At 33.4% G+C, this 15,322-nt stretch overlaps 2 protein-coding genes across 2 annotated transcripts in view; one reads left to right on the plus strand and one right to left on the minus strand.

Annotated features, from left to right (window-relative positions):
* LOC127862397 (PDZ domain-containing protein GIPC1-like) overlaps positions 1 to 12,288 on the minus strand; it is a 31,485-nt gene extending 19,197 nt beyond the window's left edge. Inside the window, exons 1-2 of the mRNA XM_052401488.1 lie at positions 11,672 to 12,288; positions 10,867 to 11,236 (exon numbers count right to left, since the gene is read on the minus strand). Coding sequence (XP_052257448.1) covers positions 10,867 to 11,236; positions 11,672 to 11,959 — 658 coding nt within the window. The 5' untranslated portion in view covers positions 11,960 to 12,288. The remainder of the gene's footprint in view (positions 1 to 10,866; positions 11,237 to 11,671) is intronic.
* The window catches only part of LOC127862393 (NIPA-like protein 2), a 372,103-nt gene that overhangs the window by 230,530 nt on the left and 126,251 nt on the right, over positions 1 to 15,322 (plus strand). The window lies entirely within an intron of this gene.

Raw genomic sequence — 15,322 nt, forward strand, 5'->3', positions numbered from 1 at the left:
TAACATAAGCACACAAAACGCACATTTGGGGCATTGTTGGATTTATATAATGATCGAAATTTGTACCACATTTCATACAATCTTAAATAGGCAGCCATCTGGATCAACAAATCATAAGCCTCGGGTTATAATTACCGGACACGAATATTTGCTTACCGTATGTGTCAATCTTCGGTCATTTCCGTATGTATTCGTTAGGTGTCCGTTGCATACGTATATTTAGGTTGCAGACACGTGACTCAACAAACGGCCAATCAGAATTGTACATGTAGACACGTGACGTTACACAGCCAATCAGAATTGTACACATAACAATTATCAAAGCTTTCGTTGTTTATATCTATATTAATGGACAGTCTTACTTAAACGGCCGAACATACAAGTCACATTATTGCTGGCTTTCGCAGGATGGGCCCATTGCGGGCTTCGCATGTATCTTGTATTTGACAAACATTTTGGAAACGTTGTGTTGTGTTAATAAGCAGAAATAAAACGCAAAAAAATCAGAAATGAACTTTGTTGGTTATTACTGTGTGATATCAACGAACAATGTGTAATTACGCTACATTATATTTAATTGTTTATCTTAACATTTTACTTTTAAAATAGAACTTACCAAACTCAAAAAATACCCTATTTATATTCACCAAAGTACTGCTAATATTTCTATGTCAGGCACTTCCCAAGTTTTTGTAAGGCACAAAGTAATTGACCTGCTATGCTGGCTCCCACTGTATTAAAAACAACCAAATTGTATACAACTACTATTGTTTAACAAGAGCACCGCATAACGAGTGCCACACTCGGCTGTGGGTGCAGTTTTGAATAAATGAAAGCTTATCAGATTTTTTTTTTTTAAGAAGTCACAGTGACCTTGACCTTTGACCTAGTGACCCAAAAAAGGGTGTGGCATGTAGAGCTCATCAAGGTGCAGCTACATACATGTATGAAGTTTCAAAGTTGTAGGTTGAAGCCCTTTGATTTTGGAGCCAATGTTCAAAACTTTGACAAAATGTTAAGGTTTTAGCACGACCCGGACGACACAACAGGACACAACAAGCTGGCTATATTATATCAATACCTCGGGTTTTCTTCGAAAACAGCCGAGCTAAAAATAATAAAACTGAATTTTGTTGTTGTTTTTTTGTCAACAACAATCAGATTCTTTTTGAAATTTTAGTGCTTCATTATTTCACTATTACTGATTTAAAAGCCAGTCAACATTACCAAAGTAGGGAACAAAAGCAGTAAAAAGCTTGGAAAAGGACTGGAATAACCTAAATTGCAGAACCAGTTTTGATAATATATATTACAAAATTGGTCTATTAATGACTCCATTATCATGTTGCTTTTACGATAATATAGATCTGTATATCAGCATTGTTAAATGACCATTCAAAATAAACACAAAATATTACTATTACTATAAATATATTTGTTTCAAAAAAAATATTCTAATGGATCAATTATTGTAGCTTCTTACAATGTATAACATAGTTATTGACAAGTTAACAATTTCTGGTCACAAGTACATGGGAAATATTTATTTGCCAACTGCAACAAAAGGAGGGTGACAGAGTTATTGATCATGACTAATATTTCACTTCTCTATATCACCAACAAAGTATTGTCCTACTCCAATAAATGTCTCATATTTTTAATATCAAGAGACCTTGTTGTTGTCATGGGAACATGTTTATTGTCTCAATAAAAGTTCAATATGGTATGCTACAGCTTAATATTTCTTGTGGAAATCATAAAGCAGATTGCAGGTTTGAGCACAATTACGTTTTCAGACAATATACAGATCAAAGGCTAATAACTATTGAACGTTTCACAGACAGATTTAAATTCCGAAAATATTTTAACATCAAATAAGAAGATTCATGAAATATTTCAGATAAATGCCATAATTGGAAGTTTACTAATAATTATGGTACAGTCATTAATATGACATTTATAACTCAATTGTAACAAATGCATTTTTAACAGAATGTTATAGGAAGTGGGCAAAAAGAATATTAATACTGTATAATGAGAGTATGCAATGTTCATATCAGGCAAGTTTTCCCACTTACATGTATAAATTATGAATTAATTAAGGAACACTTATTATTAATGATAGCTTCTTTTTAGCAATAATTAACATACTCCAGAAAAGTGTGACAGACAGACTCACAGAAAGACTCACAGACAGACTCACAGACAGACTCACAGAAAGACTCACAGACAGACTCACAAACCATAAGTCCCCTTCGGTGAAATCGGTAGGGGACAAAAAAGCAGAGGAGCTTCACAAAGAATATTTGAGCCTGTTAAATGAAACCAAATGTTGAGAAAATTGTGATTAATTCCAATTACCAGTAAAACTAAATAAGATACCGGTACAAAGCCTGAACAGCTTAACTCAATGGTTTTTTAAATATCCATACCAACGAAAAGAAACTGCATTTAAATGAGGTGTCAGTAAAAATTAAGGGAATACAATATGTAACATTTTTCTAGAAATTCACAATGATTGATGCAAAAATGGCAGAGAAAACACATTTAAGAGGTAATTTGGAAAACCAAACAGCATTCAAGAGTTACTCATACAACCAGACAAACATGGGTAGACATATTATGTTACCATCAAAGTCTTTCTGCAAGAAATTAAAAGAGAAACAAAATTTTATTTCACAAAAATGCAACACTTTATACAAGTAATTTAACATTTTATAGTCGATTGATAATACAAACCGCTTACACCATAATCATTATTAAAAGAAAATTACAGTGATTCAATAATATGCCAACTTAATTTAATGCACGCACATATACTAATTATACTATTGTACTCATTATACATCACAAGTGCCTATAATAAACAGCAATAGAATGTGTCACACATTGAGAATTTAAGGTGGAATTGATGTGCATAGGTGTGTAATAGTTCTTTATGAGATGTAAAGTTTCATGTTTAGCCACTTATACGGTTTATCGCTAACATGTTATCACCATATTAGGACTTATTTAAAGCATAAAATAATTAATCTCTGGGCTTCTGGGGGCTCATTTTATGGATATCATTTGGCCATAATTCCCAATGGCAAAAAGTGAATATATTGTCAATAAATTCCCAACAAATGGTTTGACGATTAGATTTAAGATGTAAATTTAGATACGATTTGTTTAGAAATAAAGTGTTTTGAAGTACTTTTCACCTCACTGATATTTTTTGTTTGGGATTTTCATTTTATGTAACTTTTATAAGAAATATTCAAAATTTCATAAAACCCATTCAGCCCTAGTGTCGTATATATGCGTCCAAATAATCTACAGTGGAGTTCCAAGCGTCGTATATATGCGTTCAATAATCTACAGTGTGAATTCCTAGCGTCGTAAACATACAACAACCTAGATGTAGCTCTGAATGCTTAATGACTTACAAATATGTCTGTTCAAATTGTCATTTAAAAAACTGCTTTTTATTTGCAGTAAGTTTTCCAACCTAAGAAATTTTTTGTAACACATACTGTCTTAGTCTGGAAATTGATTTTGTTTAACCATTTCTGGTCAAAACATGTGAAAATAAGATGAAAAATAAATAAATTAAGAAATGGTAACTTAAGCTTGTTGATTTTTTAAGGATAGTTATTTGTCTTTTTTTATAAAGTTCTAACATAAGCATTTCAAGATGTTTTCAGATTTTTTATTGATTTTTTCTTCATAAAATTACTTGCAATTGAAACATAACTGTGTTTACAATATATTGATGTTTGTTTTTATTATTTACAATATCTTATTATTGTTTTTATGTCTTAAAATAATTTTTATTTTTTATTTTTAAACAATCTTAAAAGATTGTTTTCACTCATTAAAACAGTTTCTATTTGTAAAAAGTGTATACATAAATAATCATGGTATTGGATACATTATTTCAATAATCAAATGTCTTTTTTATATTTGGTAAGTTATGCCAGATTTAGAAATGTTCATATGTTAATATATTCATTTTTAAATTGGAAATATAATAATAAAATATCTGTCACACAGTAACAAACCTAAAAACACTATATCCTTTTTGACACCACTAAAAGTAACAATAAACAGATACAGTGAAAAGTCTCTTTACGACCACCTCGGTATTCCGACCAACTCGCTAAGTCGACAACCATTTTTCAGTCCTGATTTTTTCCTTCTATATTTCAATGGTCGTTACACTCACTAATCCGACCAAACCGCTAATCCGCCATTACGACCACTTTAATCAGTACCAATGATCGATATTGTTCTTTATTGACACCCGCCAAATGACAAGTAATTTTCACACCTTACTTGATCTGGTGTTGTGGTACTATCGGTTTTTGGCATCCATTTGCGACACAGGTGTTAGATTTTCGGCACTTGTTATAATTTTTAACCCTTGATTGACAATTAGCTATTATTATTATTGAGTCTTTGATGGGTAAATTGGTAGTTGTTTGGTACACACTTTAAAGATTAAATACGGCGAATAATTTAACAGTTAGGATATTTGAGTAACACGGTTTTGTTCGTGATGAATATAAAAACCGACCTTTATACCATATCTTTATTCAAAATGGATAAGCGAAAACGGAAAGAGTTGTGTTTAAAAGAAAAGATTGATTTGATCGACGCGAGTGATGGGACAGAGCTCCAGATAAGGGTCGTATTTTCGTAATTACCAATTATTTTCAAGTCCGTTACGTATTTATTTTAAAATCTTGTCGTACCATTAAGAATTACAAAATCAAGTTACGAATATTATTTTTACATCTGTTCGTATCGATTTTTATTGAGTTCTTTTCGCATATTAAAGATCTTTTCGGTGCTTATATAGAATGGTTATCGGGCTTGTTTAACAAAGTGCATCTTTTCCAATAAAAGCGGTGTGTACTGAGTCTATCTGTCAAAAAACAATGGGGGCGCCCAGAGAGCGTCCTAAAAACTGCAAAGCATGCAAAAACACGCTTTTAACATATTGTACGCAAAGTGAGCCAAAGTTGAATGTTAAGAAAGACATTATAGAAAAGATCTTATACGATGTTGTATGTTCAGTTGCCGACACAGTCGGAAAAACTAAAACAAGAATATCAGTGAAACTGATGGATGCTCCCTGATGATGCGCTCAATGTATGTGTTAATTAACACCTAAAATATCTATTAGCCTCGGTGACCTTGACCCAGTGACCTCAAAACTCATCAAAAGGTAGAGGTCCATGCAAGGTACCTCCATGCCAAATATGAAAGCGATTGGTTAAGTATTAAAGGCGCTATGAGAAACGGTAGCAAAAGTGTGACAGTAGGAAGTCTATTATTAGCCTCGGTGACGTTGACCTTAACCCCTGAGACCTCAAACCTCATCAAAAGGTAAAGGTCCATGCAAGGTACCTACATGCCAAATATGAAAGCAATTGGTTAAGTATTGAAGGCCCTATGAGAAACGGTAGCAAAAGTGTGACAGAAGGAAGTCTATTATTAGCCTCGGTGACCTTGACCTTGACCCCAGTGACCTCAAACCTCATCAAAAGGTAGAGGTCCATGCAAGGTACCTACATGCCAAATATGAAAGCAATTGGTAAAGTATTGAAGGCGCTATGAGAAACGGTAGCAAAAGTGTGAAGGAAGGAACACGGAACAACAAACTGGCAACTATATGCTCCACCGAAAATATTTTCGGGGAGCATAAAAAAACGCGACACGACGGGTCCAAATTTAAACAAAAACAAGGGACAAAATTGTCACAAAACCAGGTTTTCATTGTGAAAAAAAAATCTGATAAAGGAAGAAAACTCAAACTGAACTTTTGAAATGACCAAAAAAAATTAACCCCCTTTGTAAGTTTTTTTTTTTTTTAAATCTATTTTTAGTCGTGGCGACCTTGACATTGGAGATATTGACGTGATTCTTTCGTGGGACACACCGTCCCATGATGGTGAACAAATGTGCCAAATGATTTTAATATCTCACAATGAATGACATAGTTATGGCCAGGACAAGCTCATTTATGGCCATTTTTGACCTTTGAACTCAAAGTGTGACCTTGACCTTGGAGATATCGACGTAATTATTTCGCGCGACACACCGTCCAATGATGGTGAACAAATGTGCCAAATGATTTTAAAATCTGACGATGAACGACATAGTTATGGCTCGGACAAGCTCATTTATGGCCATTTTTGACCTTTGAACTCAAAGTGTGACCTTGACCTTGGAGATATCGACGTAATTATTTCGCGCGACACACCGTCCAATGATGGTGAACAAATGTGCCAAATGATTTTAAAATCTGACAATGAACGACATAGTTATGGCCCGGACAAGCTTATTCCGCCAGCCCGCCAGCCAGCCCGCCCGCATTCGCCAATCTAATAACCAGTTTTTTCCTTCGGAAAACCTGGTTAAAAAACATTGAATGAGTGGAAGGGACAATTCTTGTGGCTAATCGTTTAAAAGATTGAAGGGGAGACCCCTTTTAATTGTGAAATATGTAAAAATTCATCGAAGGCATGCAATCTACATGTAAGCACAGTTTGGGCATATGAAGGTATTTGAAAAATAAAATTGTATAATACTGAATAGACACTGTTGAACTCGTATAAATAAAGTTGCTAATATGTTTATTTTGATTTTTTGCATGAAATTAACCATTATTATTTTTAGGTCATTTAGAAAAGTTAAGAATTATTTTCCAAAACTTAGTAGTAACGTTACGAATAAAATTTCAGAGTTAAGAATTCTTTTTGAAAATCTGGTAGTAACGTTAAGAATTTCACAAAACCTTATCTGGAGCTCTGCTCAACGACAGTTGGCCGATTTATTCGGCATTGGAAAGACTCGGGTTCAAGCTATTCTATAAATAAAAGCTCAATTTTTATTTGACAAAATGCTAAGCAGACGACAATTGACTCATTCGTTTAGTAAACATCAAGGATCTTGATGAAAAGTACATGTACATGTATTTACACTTCTTTAATGAACAACTTGAAATACTATCTTTGTACAATGTATAAATACAATGTATAAACTGATGACTGTTATATTGTATGCAAAAAGATGTAAGTTCATTTAATATTTACGTTGTTGTAATTATATGTCCATCACCTCGCTATTAAGGCCACTTTTGAAAAGTCCCACAAGTGGTCTTAATAGCGAGTTTTCACTGTAATCTGTCAGGCATTTAGAGCTGATGAGGGTACTGATTATCTAGGGGTTGATAAGGCTATTACTGATAGGGGTTGCCTACAGATAAGGCTGTAGTATGGAATGAGAAACATTATTCCCCAATTTAAAGCAAATTGATGCTAAAATTCCCATTTTCATGCATGTGTGTAATTGTCCCGAAATGATAAGAAACACCCAGAATCTGATTGATCAACTGAGCTGATGAACATCATGAAAGAATTTTTTTACATCAATGTTCATAATAAATCAATGTGAATATTATTAATCTCTTAAATTCACTGAAATGAACAATCAAAATATTAATTATAACAAGTTTCATAATTAGTGTAGCAGCATGTTAAAAGTAATGTTGTATAACAACATGTTTAGCCCTGATCTGTTAATGTACAAATCACTTGACGGCCACATTGAGCTGCCACCCAAATTATTTTTTAACATTGACATACTTAAAATGAATCATCACCACACCTTAATGTAATAATTTGTCCATTTCACTGTTTAGAATGCAAACAATGCCCTGCAGTTACCACACCTCTTCTTGCATTTTATTTATGCAACACATAAACCTTGCAATGTACGAATACCAATGTAAAACCAATCAGGCCTTATACACATCAAAGTTTACCATTCATCCTTCAATATGTATAGTTAAACAGTTTAATATTACACTCAAACTCATGACTTTATTCAACACCAAACAGCCTACACAGAATTATCAGGGACAATATCTTTTATTTTAATGGAATTTTTCATTTAAAGGATTTCTCTTCTAAACTAAAATCCAGTCTAGTCAGAAAGTGTTTTCACTGATTAGCCTGTGCATATTGAATAGGCTAATCTGAGTTAACAGTTAAAGCACATTCATTAAGCCAGGAGGACAGTTAATTGTTCATGTTCATTGTGAAACATGTATAATTAATAACTGCTTTCAAAATGAAAATTGTGTTTGGCATACAGAATTCCAAAGAATATCAATAAGTATGACCTAAATAGCTATTGTTAACACTTGTTAATTCTTAATATCAGTATCTCTTGGCTAGTTAGCAGGAAAATTGTGAATGTTTTATGAAAAAGGAAAAGCTAAACCAATGATTTACCATTGGAATATCTATACATTTAGATTATGTATTGGTAAACAATTACTTCTATTCTTTCCTGCTGGACAAAAAAGAAATAAAAGCAAACACTGACATATACGTTTTTGAATAGGTGTGGTTTATCTGTTGTAAGCAATCAAAATTGAAAAGTCTATCATCGCCGTATGTAACATAATTTCAGCATAACTTTCCAATACCGTTATGTATGTATGTGCTGTTAACAAATTAAATATAGCATAGAATTTGTTATATGCAACCCACCCCACAACATATGTCTGAAGCATGAACAATGGCTAGAATGTTATCAGTGTATAAACATCCAATTAATTATTCATTAACTAGTTTGTGAGCAACTTTCACAGCAAACATTAAGCTTTCGTGTATCTGATAACTTTAAATATATCTAGATAATTTTTGCACAAAAGAGACCTGTACTTTATATTTGAAAACAATATTTTAAAGCTTGTTTTATTGGTGTAATACCACATAAAAACTCTACTTAACATGTTTAATAACTACATTTACACGCATTTTGTTCTATTCATAAAACCTACATATTAATAAAAATCAAATGGTCTTTATTATATTGTTCTTTTGTTACATGTTTGTGTGGGAAACGCACTTTATCACAAGTATAAAGTGGTGATAAAGAACCAATGTTTTTTTATTGATAAAAATTGCAAGTGAAACTTGATTCACACCTGTCATTTAGTTAGGGTTGCAATTTGATATTTTTAAGAATTAAAATCAATATTTGTTAAACCTTTGCAAAATACTTTGGTTTTAATACATTAAAATAACTGTTAATTGCTTATAAAAATGTAGGAACATGACTTGTAATTTGTGTTTTTTTGCATTTTTAAATAAAGTAAAAGTTCTTCTCATGTATGCTACATGTACTCCAAATGACAATCTAATGATACCAAAATCATACTCATTTTGAATTCAACAGATTTTTTTTCCAAACGTTGAAATTCCTTTTCTGTAGGAATGCCTTCTCTATGTGCTCTCAAGTCATCAGATGTAGAATATATTAAACTAAATTTATAGAAAGAAATGAGTTTAGGCATGAAATATTATAGTATTTGTTCTTGAAAGTTACCTAAATTAGTACTATGATTTATCCCATTATTCCTTTTAAAAATGTATGTCTGGTCCAATTAGAAAGCATCAACAAGGGACTATAATGAATTGCAAAAAGTAATATGCCCCTTGCATAGATAAACACTATGACAAAATATCCTTTGTTACTATGTTATAAGAAATTGCCAGAAACAAATGTGTTAGAGAAATGAGTTAAGATATTCAATTCAAATAAGCCTTTTTTGGTCTATATAATATTATTATATTAATATAACAAGTCAAGACAAGATTAGTCTTCCTAATAAATTATGAGACGTTTTTTCTCAAAACATGGCCCTGGAGGCACTAACGTTGCCAACGTTTGTGAATAATATAATTCATATGTGTGAATAACCCCATGTCACCATCAGTCGTTAACTTCTGGGGTTTTGTGGCAGTTTGTTTGCTTTGTTATACCTAACAAACTCATGGGACCGTCCCTACAGTGTACTCCTACATGATAAAATCTTGGCCAGATACAGGGCAACAGATAAGGTTTGTTTTATGGTTTTTATGATTTGCATTTGAAAGAAAACTAATTGTAATCAACAATCTATCGTATAGAAAACAATTATATAAATTGAAAACGAATTGCAAATAATTCTTCATCGTCTTAATTGTACCTTATCCTACGTATTGTGCATAATTTGAATATTATATTTGTACCTTTAGTGCCGCTGTTATATTTTCAGTAAGTTTATATAGACACAGGATCGGGACAGTTGCGAAGTAAAAAGTTACTTCTGGTGAAAAAAATCCCATTTATGGGAAAATGCCCTTTGCAGCAATCCAAAAACTGGAATTCCAATTTAAACCAGAAAACTGTCACCCATGTTTATGTGCATTGTGGAGTGAAGTACACATAATTGTAAGGTTATAATGCCACTAGGTCAAATGTTGACACAATTGTAATGAAATGTCAAGATTTTTAGCTGAAATTTTTTACAAATGATCGAATATATACTTTGGGAATATGCACATTTTACATAAACATGCACAGGTTCATTTATTGTTGTCACATAACAGTGGTATTTCCAAATTTTTAGGAAAAAACTTGTCGGGTTACAGGAAACATAACTTGTTTAAATCACAATATATGTTTTATCAAATTATAACAATGTGATCTCACTTAAATGAATGTACATCGAAAAAAGGAATATAAAATGATTTTTATTTTGGTTCATATATGGAACTCTTGACGGAAATGCTTTTTTCCAGTACAAGAAATAATGCATGATTGTACCTTGATCCAGTTGATTTCTCCGCCTATTAAGTTAAATGTATCTTGCAGATAAACTGCTCATTCTAATACTATGACACTATTTGTGACACTCTCCAGACAAAAAAGCGACAGTTATGTGATATGCTGATCCACAGCTGACCAGTCCATTGAGAATTTAACTTACAAAAAAACTTAAAAATAAATAAAATGACTAAGTTTAGAGATAAGCATACTTACAGAAACCAGATTTCATGGGCTCCACAGTTCGAATCAAGAATGTTTTCCCTTTTGGAATTTCTTTTAACATTTTTGCCACCTCAAAATGACGACATCCAATTAAGCTTTTCCCATCAATTTTTTCTATGTGATCACCAACAGCTATTAAAGGTGTTGTGTCCATGATGCTTCCCTCCTTTATACGTTTAATAAAAGCATATCCTGCACCATTGTCTGTTATTGTAAGTCCCAGAGCATCTTCTGATTTTGTCACTTCGACTTCTTTCGGCTGGCCTTTGATGTGTGCAAATATAAAATCCTCCAAACCAATCTGTCCACCAAGTAATCGAGACATATCAACTTTATGCGTATTCAATGTGCAGAACAAAATCTGAAAAAAAACACACAATTTCAACGATTTACAACAATAAAGGAACAAAGCCCCGGTATATTTTACTCTATATTATGGTTATTTTAATTAAAATTATATGAAATATGGTGTTTTTCATGACAATTTACAGTGTGTGTTATTTTACATAAAACATTAATTATAAACCAGTTCAATTACAATAATCTCTGTCTGTTGATATATTATAATTATTTTAGACTGTAACTACGATTCATTAAATGGACTAAGCATTACAAAGACTTTGTTAAATTCTGGTGTCATTTTTTTAAATGAACAACACACTACTTGCCCTCACTATACTAAAAAACATATGTCAATGCAATGTTTGTTTCTGCACACATTTGGCTAACGTAAAATTATAATTAACGGATCAAAACAGCTCTCAATTTTGAAAAGAAATGATATGTTTCCACTTACCTGGCCAACATCCATATCATAACAATCAGCTATTTTCTGGTACAGTTCTTTAACGTTCGTGAAGCCGGATATGATGCCGGTCGGGCTTCCATGGGCCTGCTGACAGTGGAATACAAGTTTGGGTCTGACAGGTGGAGGTGGTTCATTTTTTGGGATTTCTGTTTTCGCGGTACCATTGGATGCTGGCAAGTCGACGTCTGGGCGTGTCGTCGAAGATGTTGTTGAATTGCCGACACTATCCGCTATATTGTCCTTACTCTTGTTCTTTTTACCACCAAAGAGAGGCATTTTGTATATACCGTTCTGTTTCCAACGCTTTTTTTTTAGTTAAACTCTATCGTACACCGTTAAATTATCGATTATGTTACCTGTCAAATTCTCACCTGTAATCATAGGTATATAAAAATATGGCCGCCTACCCGGAAGTTTTTATAGGAGTACGCTTCATTTCCGAAGATTAAATTTTCTGCTGAACACTTATTATGTCTTAAAAAAAATAATAACAAACACAACATAAAATTATTAAATATATCTTTTTGTACACGAAGCGAGTGAATAACGTAATGGATACGGGTAAATCGATCGTGAAATATAGTGTTCACATAACGACGTCACTTACAACCTTTCGGTTCAGAGGCTACACACCAGTATTTTTTCTATGGGCACTGTAACCCGGTTTTGCACATAGTAGCTTTTTCCTATAGATCAGTTGCCAGAAATGTCAACAAACCAGACCAAAACGTTAAAACCTTAAAAGCCAGAATAAAGAATTCAGTAGGGTGTTACACTAACATTATATGTTGGGAGTCATCAGAGTCAGATGGTTGATATTTTTGGGCCCTCCCCATAAAGGTGGGGTCCCCATTGCAGCATTAGTTTGTGTGTAGACTTGCATCAACCTTTTGAATGTTTTTAAATCAATAGAAAGACTGAAGGCGTTATTACAAACGGTGACAATTTTGTAAAGTAATAATGTATCATGCATTTAAACGCTGAAAGGTTGCAACATTCAAGACAAAATGGCCAAAGATCTTACCGTGACCATCTGAAACCCAATGGGACTCAAATGTTCTGAGCTGGAAATGTTTCACTTTAGCCATATAAGGGAAACTGATACCAAATTTCCAGCATCTCTTTTTGAATGGAACAAAACCATTTAAAACTCATTATAGATATTACTAAAACAAATGATCAGAACATATTCCCCCCCCCCCCCCCCCCCCCCCCCCCCCGTGTCCATATTGATCAAAATGTTCTTAACAACATTCAAAATGATTGGGCAAATATTTAAACCTCTTGTATTCAGAAGGTTTCACTGTAGCCATTTAGGGAAAACTGCTCCACCCACTGGCTGCCATGTTGTTTTTATTCATAAGAACAAATATTCTGACCAAGTTCCATAATAATTGGGAAAAAAAGAGACTTCTGGAGTAGTCTCAAAGTATCACTTTACCAATCTAAGTAAAAATTGGCAGCCATAATTCGAAACTCGGCTGAGATATAATAAGAACAAATATGTGGTTCCAATTTTGGAATGGTTTGGCAAATCCTATGACTTCTAGATTGTTCTCGAGCTTTTTCTTTAATTTGACCTATTGACATATGTTTTTCCCTCACTTAACCAAGTTTTCAGATATCAGTTTTACATTTGTGCTTACAAAGTTTTATGAAAATCGGATGATAATTGTGATCTCTAGAGTGTTGCCAACACACAACAAAAATTTAACAGATGCACTTTGTGCTCAAATAAGCAAACAAGGAATCCCATTGGGATGCAGTTCATTTGGGTTCCCTTCTTACAAATAACAGGTATTGGAAGCAGAAAATCCAGCCCAGTACATTCCTGCTCAAGTGTTATTTAATCTAACAAGAGTAAACAACACTGACTTCAAAACCTCCATAATTTTGCTATCATAGTATGACAAGTATAATTAGTGTCATCATTTCCACAATCTTCACCAACACCATCATCATCATCCACAGTATCATATGTCAACAACGACAACAACATATGCATCATAAACAATAGCTAGCATCATCAAAACCTAATAGGAATTATCACAATATTGAAACAAGAGATGTGTTTGTCAGAAACACAATGCCCCCTAATGCACCGCTTTGAATTTTTTTTTTGACCTTTGACCTTGAAGGATGACCTTGACCTTTCCCCACTCAAAATGTGCAGCTCCATGAGATACACATGCATGCCAAATATCAAGTTGCTACGTTCAATATTGCAAAAGCTATGAAGAAGGTTAAAGTTTTGGTTACAATTTTTAGCTCATCTATTTTTTGAAAAAAAATTATGAGCTATTGTCATCACCTTGGCGTCGGCATTGGCGTCCGGTTAAGTTTTGCGTTTAGGTCCACTTTTCTCAGAAAGTATCAATGCTATTGCATTCAAACTTGGTACACTTACTAACTATTATGAGGGGACTGGGCAGGCAAAGTTAGATAACTCTGGCATGCATTTTGGCAGAATTATGTGCCCTTTTTATACTTAGAAAATTGAAAATTTTGGTTAAGTTTTGCGTTTAGGTCCACTTTTCTCAAAAAGTATCAATGCTATGGCATTCAAACTTGGTACACTTACTTACTATCATGAGGGGACTGGGCAGGCAAAGTTAGATAACTCTGGCGTGCATTTTGACAGAATTATGTGCCCTTTTTATACTTAGAAAATTGAAAATTTGGTTAAGTTTTGTGTTTAGGTCTACTTTATTCCTACAGTATCAAAGCTATTGCTTTCATACATGCAACACTTATTAACTATCATAAGGGGACTGTGCAGGCAAAGTAATGTAACTCTGACTGGCATTTTGACAGAATTATGTGCCCTTTTTATACTTAGAAAATTGAAAATTTGGTTAAGTTTTGTGTTTTGGTCCACTTTACCCCTAAAGTATCATAGATATTGCTTTCATACTTGGAACACTCGCAAACTATCATAAGGGTACAGTAAAAGGACAAGTTGCATAACTCTGGTTGTCATTTTTACGGGATTATGGCCCTTTTTTGACTTAGTAACTTTGAATATATGGTTAAATTTTGTGTTTCGATCCACTTTACTTCTTAAGTATCAAGGCTTTCAAACTTCAAATTCTTTCATGCTATCATGAGGTTACTGTACCTGGCAAGTTGAATTTTACCTTGACCTTTGAATGACCTTGACTCTCAAGGTCAAATTATTAAATTTTGCTAAAATTGCCATAACTTCTTTATTTATGATTAGATTTGATTGATACTTTGACAAAACTACTCTTACCTGACATACCACAATAAACTCCACCCAAACCATCCACTGTGCCCTCCCCCCCCCTAATTTTTTTTTTAAGATCATCTCACAAATGACCACCACACCCTCACACTTTACCCCCCCCCCCCCCCACCCCCCCCACATTTATTTTTTTTGAAACAGTTAAAAAACACAAATATTTATTTTATTATTTTATGTTTGAAATTCCGTCCAACCATCACACCCAAATTTTTTTAATTTTTTTGCTTTTTTTTTTCCGCATTTTTGGAAGATAATGTAATAAATTCCACACCCCCACACTATACACCCCTCTTCACTCCGCCCCTCCCTTCTTTGTGATTGAAAATGAGAGTCCCTTCACCTTTAAAAAGAAAATAGGTGAGCGGTCTGCACCC

The sequence above is a fragment of the Dreissena polymorpha genome, chromosome 16, assembly GCF_020536995.1.
Source record: "Dreissena polymorpha isolate Duluth1 chromosome 16, UMN_Dpol_1.0, whole genome shotgun sequence".
Taxonomy (NCBI): Eukaryota; Metazoa; Mollusca; class Bivalvia; order Myida; family Dreissenidae; genus Dreissena; species Dreissena polymorpha.